The sequence below is a fragment of the Ascidiella aspersa genome, chromosome 8, assembly GCF_963924565.1.
Source record: "Ascidiella aspersa chromosome 8, kaAscAspe10.2, whole genome shotgun sequence".
Lineage (NCBI taxonomy): Eukaryota > Metazoa > Chordata > Ascidiacea > Phlebobranchia > Ascidiidae > Ascidiella > Ascidiella aspersa.
This window is the reverse complement of record NC_139454.1, coordinates 14,658,577-14,671,762: the sequence shown is the minus strand read 5'-3', so window position 1 is coordinate 14,671,762 and position 13,186 is coordinate 14,658,577. Positions and strand designations below refer to the sequence as shown.

At 35.3% G+C, this 13,186-nt stretch overlaps 1 protein-coding gene across 3 annotated transcripts in view; it reads left to right on the top strand.

Moving 5' to 3' along the window:
- Positions 1-10,825, top strand: part of LOC146136266 (THO complex subunit 2-like) — a 74,200-nt gene extending 63,375 nt beyond the window's left edge. The window contains exons 31-40 of one of the 3 annotated variants that reach the window (XM_083395669.1): positions 2,169-2,198; positions 2,272-2,335; positions 2,611-2,705; positions 3,500-3,631; positions 4,092-4,132; positions 5,071-5,106; positions 5,358-5,508; positions 5,590-5,645; positions 9,738-9,804; positions 10,662-10,825. In XM_083395669.1, the coding sequence (XP_083251795.1) occupies positions 2,169-2,198; positions 2,272-2,335; positions 2,611-2,705; positions 3,500-3,631; positions 4,092-4,132; positions 5,071-5,106; positions 5,358-5,508; positions 5,590-5,645; positions 9,738-9,804; positions 10,662-10,672 (683 nt within the window). In that variant the 3' untranslated portion in view covers positions 10,673-10,825. Of the gene's footprint in view, positions 1-2,168; positions 2,199-2,271; positions 2,336-2,610; positions 2,706-3,499; positions 3,632-4,091; positions 4,133-4,918; positions 5,107-5,357; positions 5,509-5,589; positions 5,646-9,737; positions 10,431-10,661 lie in introns of those variants that run through there. The other 2 variants (XM_083395668.1, XR_014501584.1) reach the window with 2 other exon arrangements.
- Positions 10,826-13,186: the final 2,361 nt, after the last annotated feature.

Here is a 13,186-nt window from a genome sequence, read left to right as displayed (position 1 = left end):
CAGAGTTGGCAATGTATGGCGTATGTTGTCACAGTTTGAACAGTATAACTAAGGCAATTTATATTTCAAACCGGTTACGGGTTGGTCAGACATTGGAAGCAGCTTAATATGGCGTGTAGTGCAGAGGTTTGCCAATTTTAACTTTTAAAAATTTTTCCTTACGTTGTACGCCATTTGGTACCGGGATTACGTATTTGCTGGAATATCACGTTATCATGCAAGTCGAAACAATTGCTGCAAACCGAAAGTTTTACGTCGAAGAGTGCAAACCTAAAGTTTTACGACAAACCTAAAGTTTTACGTCGAAGAGTGGTTTCCAATTGACAAATGTCACGGGTTTTCGTTCCTAAAAAATTGTACATGCTTAGCCAAGATTTGTGTGCTATAGTCGATTGTTTAGTCGTATAATTTGAAAAACATCACGCAACATTGCACTTTCGCTGTATGTTAACTCCAAAGGGTGTGTGTGCGACTTCTGCAAAACCTCTTGACGTAAAAGAGTAAAACGTTTGCAAGCATTGATAGGGCAATACCGTGCGTGACCGTAAAAATCAAGTCAAGTGTACATTGCATTGGTTTTAATGTGACAAAGTTTGGAGTGTTATGTTTAATGGCTTCTTGCAGTTTGTTTTAACACGTACAGATAGTCTACAAGTTCGCAACATATTGTATTTATCGTAGCGTTTTCCTAAACATTCTTTCATTAGGCCTTCAGACAGTTACACAGACAACGTAACCGAGTGTAAACTACGCAACATTTGAACTGAATTTGCAAAATCGCGTTTATTGCAGCGGAAACACTAAGCAAATTTACTTTTCAAACGGGATTTTCTTTCGTTGGATGCATTAGTATGGTACTCACCGGGATTACGTATTTGCTGGAATTTCGCGCAATTTGAACAATTGCTGCATTACGACATTATGTTTGTTAGTGATTTTCGATCGATATATGTCGCGTATTTTTGTTACGTAAAATATTCGAGACGTGTTTGGCAAAGGTTGTGTGTTTAGTAGCTCCATTAAAAAGACACACAACGTTGTAGTTTGGTTAGTTTTTCAATACCCCAATATTTTTTTTTAAATCATCGGATACCGCTATAAGCAACCTTACACAATGCTGGTACCACGTGAATTAGTGATTAAATGATCACAGCGCGTTCGCGCCTTTTCTTTAGTGACCTATTTCAGACACAAAACTGCTTTTTAGGTTATACGTCGTTTTCACCAAATGCAAAAATTAAGGGAAATTTAGGAAGACAAAGAAGTAGACTTTTAGAGCCACGCAGATAAGTCACATAATGAAACACGCAATTCCATTAATGCCGCTTTCACGCAGCCTGTAAAGTGTTACTCAGATTGTGGGAGAATATTAGGTTAACCGATTTCGGACACACGGTGTGTGTTAATGCGTGAAGCAAAAAAATACATCACAGGATTTGGAATTCCTGTTTAGTGACACGCAGTGCAACCGTTTAGGAATAAGTAAAATGTTATCCCATTTGAAAAAATATTTCTGCATTATTTGTGCCTCTGACGAAGATCTTACGCTATCCGTAACATTATTTTTTGTTATATGCTGATTACCAATTTTATCTTCCATTATCATGGTATATAACACGACCCTAGTAGTTTAACGTGTTACAACGTAATGTGCAATAGTGATGAAGAGCCCACAGCATGATGGATTGTTTCATTGGGTTTAACCAGACAAAATTCAGTTAGACTTTCGTACTTATCGTGGTTATACCAGGTATAAGTATTTTTTTTTCAGTTGGAATTAACGCGCATAACTGTTTGTTTATAACTAATTTGAACCTTAGTGGAAGAATTATCGCAAGGAGCTATATACATCAAATTTATTTACTTACCCTTTAATAAGCATAAAAGTTACCTTACGAAAAAGTCCATATCTCCAGTAGTAGAAAGTAGAAAGTAGTAAGTAACATAATAACGTCATTTTTCCTCAGAAAAGCTTACTCTGCGCATTTTATTAACAATTTTTCCTGGCGGCCATTTTTAAAATCCTAAGCGACGCCTTTCCCCAGACCAGTTAAGCTGGAACTTGTTTTGGTTAATACATAGACCCCAAATGAAACAAATCAGTTAAGAAACACTTTATTACTGTCGTTTAGATTTAATCTACGAATTCATAAATGTTTTTTATTAAGGTTCCAACGACAAGTCAACAACTTTCACTGGTAGGTTTTACAGTTTTACTGAATGGAAAAAATGTTATCTGTGAAGAATTACAATCCAAATTTGTGCTTATAGAAAAAAATACCAAAGATCGCGGGAAGAGCAGAGAAAAAAACGTGAAGCGAAAATCAGAAGACAGGTAGATAAGTACTATGTGTAGACGGCCGTAGTTATCTAATTCTAAATAGGGTAATCAGGTGGCACTATACTATATAAAGACGAAGTTTGACAAGCTTTCGCACAATCAAAGTAGAAAACTTTGACCTGATTAAGCACGGTTGATTGTTGTGCGAAAACTTGTCAAGAATCAATACAATTTATGATATATAGTACCACAGGATTACCGTACATAAGGAAGTATCATAAAACGAATGTACTTAGTTTAAAATTACTCATGAATCGTCAATTTTGCAGCAAAGAAAAAACGCCGCGCCCGAAAGCTCGAAGTTCAAGCAAACCTAAGGCCGACATTTACCATGAAGCTAGCAAGGAAAAAACACTTGCTGCCGGTGATCCTGAGTATTTTGTAGTAAAAAAAAATCAGTTTTTGTTTGTCACATATGATACTGGTAGGAATGTTCGATATTTAATGTATTATTCCGATCGTTTTACCCGGTATTTTTGACAAACTATATCTAATTCCATACCAAGTAACGGCATTACTGTGTTAAACAAGCAAGATAATCAATGCATTGGGTCAGAAATTATAGTTAACATTATCTTGTTTGCTATCGGATCGACACCGATTCCACCCTAATATTTAGGTTTTTTCTAACTTGATAAAATCAGTCAAGTTGAAAGATGAAGCGTGTTTTTTTACAATTTACAAATAAAACGCTTAGAGAAGCAAAATAACTGGGGAGCAATTTACAATAATTTAAAATAAATAAGACGATGTCATGTACTTAACACAGTTTTATTACAGTTTGTTTTTGGATTTATGCGACACAAAGCTTTAACCTCACTACATTTTACGAAAAAAAGCATCGGAACAGAAATAAAGCGTACAACTTCATATTTTACAAAGATATAGTAGAAACACTCCTGGTAGAAAATGACAATACTAATTTTTTTTCCGGAAAAAAACAACAACCGTACCACGTTAAATTTTTGGTTGTGTTTTTTTTTCAGTTACATTAACATGATTAAATACCATATACAGGGGACAGCTGACTCGATGAACCTTACGGTCTTTCGCTGTCTCTTGGGAACGTCAAATATTGTTAAACATTTTTGATTTCGACGACTTTCATTTTTTGTATTTTGATGTTCCAAATAAATCATATATCATATCATATCACAGGTGACGCAACAAGCACCCATGGCCGTCAAAACAAGGAGGAGTCTACTCGCAAGTCCATTGATAAAAACTCAAGTAGGTCATCTTCACACAAACTGAACGAGCAAAACACCAATCGATCGTCGTCGGAGAGAGGTACATGCGTTCATTCAAGTTTTTTTTTCGTTTAGAATTACCACACTTTCACCAGCACCTATTTAATTATAATGCAATTTGTTGATTAATTATTTTCGCAATCACAATCCGAATACAACGAAGTGTTGTGGCTTTAAAGGGATATCTGGTATGTTTTACATGCATAATATTGAAAAACATCTACTTCAGTTGTACTTCCGAATCGTTGTTGCAAATGTTTACAAAAAGTATGACATACAACATTGTACAGGCGTATTTTCTTTGATACTTTTGACGTCCTAAACACAAGGCTCAACTTTGCAAAACTACAGGAAAGCTATCTGGGCTGAATATAATTGCCATTTAAGACTTTGAGAGTCTCGTTTTGGCTCGCTACGAGAGGGCTCACGCTTTGTTATTCACATTGATTGTTTACTCAGTTTATTATTATATATCACGTTTTTTATCTGTGCGGTTTTAGATCATAAACGCCGCAAGTTGGATTCTTCAGCATCTTTAAAGGTTAGTAATCGCCAGTCAGTTCTGCTAACAGCCGCCGCTCATTAAATTGGGCCTTGCAAGATTGCCCACCTGTTTGTCGTCGTGTTACTACTACAAGAGCTCACCTTATGTTTCACCGAAAGCTAACCTTATGTTTCACCGAAAGCCGCATCGTGATTATGTGAATTGTAGACTGGCTTATTTGGAGAATGTTTTGCCGTTTTCGATTTCGTATTCTCATTTATAATGGTGTTGAGAAGCACTAAGTTACTCTAATATCCCGGCTATATTTTGGTTGTGGTTTTAATATTAAAAACTCTGATTTCACTAATGTTACGTAATACAGGGTTGTCACGAACGATTGGAATTGATTTACGTATCGAAGAGTCTTCGAAAAACCCTATGTTTTTTCAAAACTGTTTGAATATTCTTTGAAATATATTTTATGTCCAGCTCAGGATATGAGTTTAGAAAGTGCCGTTAAATATCAATTAAATTGTGACTTTTCAATTTCATGACCTTATTGTGTTTTGTTTTGAAATTATATTTAAAAAAAACGTCTGGCAATCAAATGTAAGGTCTTTGAACAACCTACAAATTTTCTTTGAAAAGTCTTAGAATATCTTTCCATTTTTGGAAAAGTTGTGTGACAACCATGTTATAATGATTTATCGTTGCTTGCCTTTGTATTCTCGCGGTACTTTTTTTGTTTATAAACTTCTATTGTGTTTTTTCATGAGACTGCATTATTATATAACATTATTTTTAAACTTTATCGAATGTAACTTTTGTGATTTGTTATTGTAGTACGTTGCACATGCATTGTTTATGTCTCGCGACTAACTGCCACAAGGACAAACCATAGAATTGTTACCAGAAATTGTGAATGGAATTACCATGTTTTCTAAGTGCACTTACTGTCTGTTGGCATGTAACCCATTTTCTGTGAATCTACACAGGATCATCGCTCAGAAAAGAAAGACAAAGAAGAAAAGGTAAAAAAATGGCGCATGGTTTTATTTAAAATAAACGGATGGCATGTTTTATCATGTTTGTAACTATATAGCATAAATGTTGTGTTTAAACTATATGGCATTAGGATTTTTACTTTGTTTTAATCTATGTTTTATTGTTTGGACATAGGCTTAATCATAAACTTTATTGTTAGAAAACTTTTGTATTTTTAATCCTCTAGTACGTCTGTGAGTTTCTTTTGCTATTTTCCTACTTAACTCACCTATTTTAGTTGAAACTAACGGAAAAAGAAACTTCGAAGAATGGTAATACGGACGAGGTTGAACAGAGAAAATCACGAAAAAGCAAAGAACGCAAGCGAGAACTCGTGACAAGTCCGCAAGAATTTCTAGATGGAAGCAAAAGACTAAAGTCAGACAATGGTATGACTGGTCGTTTTGTCGATTTGTTTCCAATTTTTTTTGTTTTGTAACAATTTTTTTTAATATGTCGTTGTTACGCAGGAGATCGAAAAAGCAGAGAGAACGAAAAGATAAAAACCGAAGTACGGACTAAAAAGGTGAAAACATGCTTTCGGGCAGACTATGTATAAGCCTTATTTTTGATTGAGCTTGATATGATTATTTTTTATTTAACTTAACGTCAAAATTTTAGTTACCTTATGCTTATATAGAATCAACTTTAATTCAGTTAACTCAGTCAAATCGCAAAAATGAAACATAAAACGTTTAAACGTAATAAAAATATCAAAGCTCATACAGAAGTAGGTATCATTTTGAACGTTTCGAATAACTCTATATTCATTTTCAACATAGAGAGAGGGCATGCTTGTAAGTCTATATATACTGCAGACGTCTGAAAGAAGGAAACAAAGAGAGATATACTATCTATACCGGGTTGTACGGCGATTAGAAAGTAGGTCGCCGATAGCAGATAAGGCCATCCATGCGATTCAGATATTGAAAAGAAAGAGTGGTATAGAAGCTTGGTCTGCATTAATTTCCGGGTTGTGCGGTGTTATTTCTACGGTTTCCTTAATCAAAAGACGACGCCAACACCGACTTGTCACAAGAATCTTGGGGTTTTTAAAATCTATTTTGTGACCGGGATTTTGATGCAAGTGCCTTGCCACGTCTGTGTCCTGCGTGGACCGTGATAAAGGGTCGTGGTTTGTCCATACGCAGTTCTAGGTTATAAAACGTTTAAGAAAGAAACGGCCGTTAGCCAAAAGGTCAAACTTTTATATATGCTATAAACATGTAACAAAAATCTTAAAAGACTGAAATTTTGATTTGCTGCTTTCTAATACAGAATATTTCTTAATATAAATTACGAAGGAGAGTTCATTTTTCCATTTCCGTTTTTTTACGGACAATTAACTAATGAGACTCACCGTTGTCCAGGTTAAACATGGTATTTATCAGTTTCATTACTATGTCATTTTACCTTAGTATGAAATAAAAATGCTTGCGCTGCTTCCGCTCTTTATTTCCTAAACATATCCTTCGATATATGACTGTATCGTACTCACGCAACTTTTCTCAAGTCCAACATATCATCGAGGCGTCGCTTGTGCAAAGCGACTTGCAGCCATCAATTTATTCTCAGGAGGCGAGGCGAACATTTCCTCCAGGGTAGAGGCTGTTCGTATATCTACCCATCTACTAATTTAACTGGCTTTGCTTTATTGCGAAATGCTTTTGTGTCTTCCCGCGTGGTGGGAAAATGAGTGTTGATGAAATTCACACGGTACTTGACGACGTGGCACTTGGAAGCAAGGACGGTCCGAACAAATCCATCCAAAGGGTGTCTTACAGCAAACGGTTTCAGCTTTCGACCACGACGCATCCTTAAAAACAGTGCACCTGGACTGTCCAGGTCAATTAGGAGACCGTGACTGTTCCGTTTTCGATGTGCGGAAACTCTAATCCACGTAAATGAGAGTTTTTTTATTCACTACCTCTTTGGACAGTACAGGATTAAGACGAACTGGGATTTCATCAACAGACATCAACTTCGGGAGAATTATTTCGGGTAAAGCCTACGTTAATCTCTCGGGCGGTTTTGCGGCAGCTTCTGGCAGTCACGCTATTCGCAAAACATCGGAATCGAAATTCCTTCCCAGCCAGGGGCTTTGATTTCCGCTAACTCAACTTCACGATTTGCCTCACGAATTTCTGCATCCGCGGCCATTTTCCTTCTGCCTTTGCATGAGCTTTTTCCGCTGGAGCTCGTGTTTGCAGTGGATAGACAGGTTAGAAGGTTCTATCAGCCGTTGTGAATTTAAAAGTGCTTGAAAAAACGGATTGTTTCGTAAAACCGTGAGGTACTCTCAAACTTGGGGAAGGTGTAACGAATTGACGACTGTATTCTAAACAATAGGTTTATATTTTTAAAAGTGGAGAACCAATCAAAGATATACTTTGAGTTATGACTTTATTTCTCCACAAGTTAACTTTTCGTGTTATGATCGTAGCTTTGATGTTGCTGTGATTATGTTTTATAATGGCCCTTAAAGTCTGGAGTTTAAGTTATTTAGTTTTAAAACAAGTCGGAAAGGACGATTATGTCCGAAATTTCTGCGCTTCTACGAACGAAATACCTTTGAATTTTTAAGCAAGCCTTTAACATATTATTTATTTACGAAAGCCAACGAAACCTCCGTATGATTTAGCAAACACTCGTATTTAGGGATGTCGGATAATATCAGATTGAAGCCGATATCCGAAGCAAAGTGACGCAAAGTGGTAGTATCGGTACTTGTTCTAAATTTCACCTATGATTTACGATCCAACGCAGCGAATTGATCTTAAAAGGAAACTTATCGAAAAGTAGTAAGTCAACTACTGACGGTAACTCAACTTCTTAACGCTTAGGCAAATTTTGACTTAATAATCTAGCAAAAACGACATTGGAACTTTTCTATTCCCCATGTTGCTTGTTTGTGCATAAAGTTACGGCGTAATTTGATATCGGATCGGACCGCAATACTTTATGTTCAAAATATCGGGTATCGATATCGTAATAAAATATCAAGTAGCTGTCAAACATGTAGAAATTTGCCAGTTTGCTAACTTTAACTACACCATTTTGTAAGTCTTATGTAAAAATTTGGCCGCTAGACTCGCTCTGTGTATTACACAATGCACATTTAACACATTTGTATTTTTTGACTAATATGTAACAACCAATGTTTTTCCTCCATCAAAGAACCGCCTGCAGTACAAACACATACGCAATTACTCCACTAAAAGTTAGAAAGAAAACATTTTGATAAACGATTTTAAAATATCGTTTTCTAATTTCTGTGTCTAAAATTTTTTTGGAAAACAATCATTCATTTACTAATTTTGTTTCATTTCTATGTTGCATAAAGAAAGCAGTCAAACTGTATGCTTTTAGGTCAGTAAATTGGTCGACTTGCAAAGTATTTGTTAATTTGATATTTTGAGGACTAGTCTTCAATTAGTCGTCTGCTTTGTTCCAAGCATTTCCTAAAACGGTCCAACAAATGTTGTAGCAGTAATTGGTTCCGCTTCAGTATGTGTTTTTTACTTGTAGCTCAAAAAAGCCACTTTGTAAAATCCTGTTTTTGACAGCCTATCGTTTTTGCGTGGTTGGTTTGTTTCTCAAATCAGATCAACAAGGTATTATTTTGCAATGTTTAATTAAACAAGTAATTTTAAAACAGCAAGCCTCAGTCAAGTAATTAAGAATGTTCCACTATTTTGTAAAAAAAAAAAAGTCCAGTCCCACTAAAAATCCTCAGTTGCCCAAGTGAAGTCATTGATATAAAATAAAACGTTAATAAAATGATTAAACTGGTCTGTATGCAATGCTTCAACTAAAGAATAACAAAAAACCAACATATAACAAGCAAATTGTTTTATGTGCATCAATCGAGATAAATCACAAATTCACTTTTATTGAAGCCGTTTGACACAATCAGTCAAGTCAAATCATTTGTCCGAAAGATTTCTGTCGAGTGTCGAATCAAGTCATTTGAAAACCGTGAATTAAGTACATTTTGACTGAAGACATTTTTTAAATTTGGATGATTTGTCTTCAAGCGTTTCGAGAGCTGCTCGATACTACCGACTCGTTATTTAAGAGCTGTATTGCGAAAAATGGCATAAGTTTTTTGACAATCCCGAGCTCATGAAGCAAAAAAAAAAAACGTACTTAATGTAATTCTTTCTGTACTTCTTAATGTTTGATCTTTGCTAAACAGTAGTTTTTATTTGATGTTGACAAAACGCTGATGTATTATAACAATTTAATACAATTATAACTTGGCAATCACCCATACTGCACTACTCGGCAGGGTAATCCTGTAAGTAAGTCAAAAATGGTCTTTTAACCACTGTCATAAGAACGTCACAAAATTTTTTAATAAATTAAGAGTTGTCGCAGACTGAGAAGTTCAGGAAGCCTTAATCTAATGGATAAGTAAATGAAGGTCCTCATGCTTGTCAGCATACTTCATTGTAATGCAAAAGGGTATTTTTAAAACTTACAAAACAATTTTGACAACAACTGGTTTAGACGTGAAGACAGTGGCAAAAAAACTTTTTTTTTATAATTTCTATATAATGTTCTGCTCGTTAACGCTTTCAGCAAAACATGGTTTAACTTTTAAACGTTGTTCCAGGATACAGAAGCTGTTCGAAGGGATCGTTTAAGCAAGGAGAGAGTTCCACTTCGTGCAGAAAGAGAATATCCTTTGAAGCGTTCTTGAAAATTATAGAGTAGCGCTGCTTGAAAAACGGCCATAAATTTACCTGTATGAACAATTGCCTCAAAACTGTGGCCTTCAAAGATCCACTTTTTTCGAGCTGTAGTGCTAGTTTAAATAAATTTATGTTAACTTATGTATATTGGTCTATCCAAGTGGTTCTCAACCTTTTTCATCCCATAGGCCCCATAGTAACCGATAGCACCTATAGCACCTACGAATATACCTGTAAATAAGTCAATGCAAAATAGCGTATAACCTCTTTAAAAGTGCCAGCTTTTGAGCCGCTATATTAGTACCAAATTATTGTTAACTAACGTGGCCAAATGACATTTTAATGAAAATAATATGCGCACTGCCTGCCGCAGTAAACAAAACAAGAGCACTTAAAGCGCACTGTTACGTAGTAATAAGGTACTTTAAACTTCATTTTAGGTTTACTTGCGAAAAATACTTGCATTGTTTATATTTAAAAGTGGGCTCTGCTTATAACTTGTTTACGTTGCTCTTTTTTGCACCAATAATACAACCACTGACGATAAAAAACATAATAATACGATTTGTTGCACAAATTACAAATCCCACTTGTAACTTGAAAATTACACCCTAGGAATTCTAAAATTACACCCCTAGGAATTGAAATTGCACTTCATTATTAGCCACACTGCGCAACATGTCATAAATTATTGGGAGGGGCCATGGCCCATATATAAGAATATCGTTGAAATGGATTTAAGTAAGCAGTGTGGAAGTTTTTTAACGTTGCTGTCGAACCCTTGTTTAAAAGGGTTGTAAATCCTGCGTTGTTTTGTTATTAACCTTAACTAATTTGTTTTACATCTCGGAGGTAATAGGTACGGCGCCACAGTGATCGTCGTCTGTTCATATCCAACCGAACGATTTATTCAATAAATGTTATTCGCTATCGTTCATTTTGAAAAATAAAACGGAACCTGTTTGCCGCTAGAGTGCAACTTAAACTATAATATTTTGTATATTGTTGCCAGAAGTTGCGAACGTAGTACTAAACAGTACGAGCAAGCACCCAATCCCCCAAGCGAAGCTGTTTATATAGGCAGTCTAAAACGTCATGTACAAGGGTTGTCTCTTTATAGTTTTTGGTAGACAGTAGGATACTTTCTTTAGGAAGTATTAGAAAGAGACCTGGAATATAAGATAAATAAAATGAATATACTGTTGCTGCCAGGCATAATATCAATTATAAAGAGGGTTCTTCCGACAATTATTTATTCTGTGCCGACGTTTCTATAACCTATCCAGGTGATCTTAAATATGCCCTGAAGGAGATTACCTGGATAGGAACGTCTGCACAGAATAAATGGCATAACAGGCGCTTACATTGTGAGAAAAAAGTGTAAGATAAAGTAAATTTATTCACATAGAGTCATAGACCAATGGTTCTCAAAGTGGGCAATAATATCGCACCCTCGAGACGATTCCTACAATAATGGAGTAGGAAAAACTTGATAGGGTTTAAAGCGCATATACGGGCGAATTTGTTTACCAAATATGCTGTGTGGTGTATGTGTATTAGGGCGGGTCGCTTTTTTCAAATCCACCTGCCTCATATGAATTTTGATAGATAGACACCTAAAACGGTTATATACAAAGTTTAAGCTCATTTGAACATGTATTGGTGTGAAGAAATCGAATTGAATTTTTGCGGAAAATCGCAAAATCAGGTAAAAATGCGAAATTTTAGGTTATGTTTAATCTATGTTTTTCTAGTGAAATTCATTTGCTGTGACCTTTATACTTGTTTTTCATACAGTTATGGAATAACTGAAGTAAGTCAGATTTACAGAGATTGCTTTTTAATATTTATTTGCAGTAGTATTAAAAATTGAATTTTTGCCGAAAATCGCAAAATTTTATAAAAAGGCAAAATTTCGGATAACCTTTAATCTGTAGTTTTCAAGTCAAACCTGACTTTAAATCGATCTTTGTGGAAGTAAAGACCCACTGCTGATGAATATAGCGGCAGTAGACTGCGTTTTAATTCTAATTGCGCCTGTATTAAAAATCGATTTTTTGCCGAAAATGTCAAAAACAGTAAAATTTAAAGATTTAATTAAGTATTGCCTGTCACTGCAAATGACATAAAATTCTGCTTTGATTCATAAGGTGCATGGCGTTTTCGGGTGGTAAACTTGGAAAGAATCATTTCCTCTCTTTTAAATTCACAAACGGTTTTGCTTTCTTCTGTGACAATTCTAACAGCCCATTCAATTGACTGGGTATAAGTATTATATAAGCTTTTTGATTTTTCCAACTGATATGGTCCTCTGTATAAACTGGTTCTGTTGGATTTTCCCAGTTTGTCATTTCAGTATATTATATTTAGTGTTGGTTGGACTGTTTCACACTGTCATCTTCAAATTGATATTGACCACGTATATTTTTATATTATGGAACAATTTTCCTCGTATTAATAGATCATTGCTATAAGGGGGTTCTCGCTGTTGGTACTGTAGGGCAGGGTTTCCCAAACTGTGGTCCGAGACGACTGCAAAGGTGGTCCGCGGCGATATGAAGAAATTAAAAAGTGTCACACATATACGTTGTACAGTATAGGCTACGTATACCTTTTTAATAATGGCCGCAGTTATTCTTGCTTGTTGCGCGAAGATTGGGTAAAAAGTTGGTTGTGAGGCTGGTATGAGAAACGAAGTGCGATTATAGGATAATTTAATGGTGTAATTATTATACTGCCATTAAATTAGTTGTTAACTTCAGTAACTTGACTTTAATTGTATTGCGGTCCGCGAAAACGCAGATTCACAAATAGTGGTCCGTGGTCCAAAACAGTTTGGGAAACCCTGCTGTAGGGCATAGGTATTTCTTTCAAAAAAATATTTATACGATATCACACACACCATTACAAAAGGACAACTTTTACCACATAATAAATCAAAAATATGACCTCTAAATCATGGCTTACACTTGTATCCAGGGTTTGACGTCTGTATATAATAAGTGAACATAATTTGAATGAAAAATCTAACGAAAATCTTCTACACTTGGTTAACTTTATGGAAAAATTATATTCCATTGTGATTTAGGATCAAATGTCAACCTGTAAGTTAAACTGCTTTCCGAAAAAAAAAATAGAATATTGTAAAATGTGAAACGTTCTCACAAAGAAAAGTATACAATGCCAACAGCAAGAACCTTCCTATAGCAATGATCGCTGACAATTATCCAATAATGGTTAGTTATATGAGGCGGTCCATAATATAAAAAAGAAACGTGGCCAAAATAAATTTATTACTGTTTGGTAAAAGTGCTAGCTAATCATACCCAGTCAATTGAAAGCGTTATGAGAATTGTCACAGAAGCAAGCA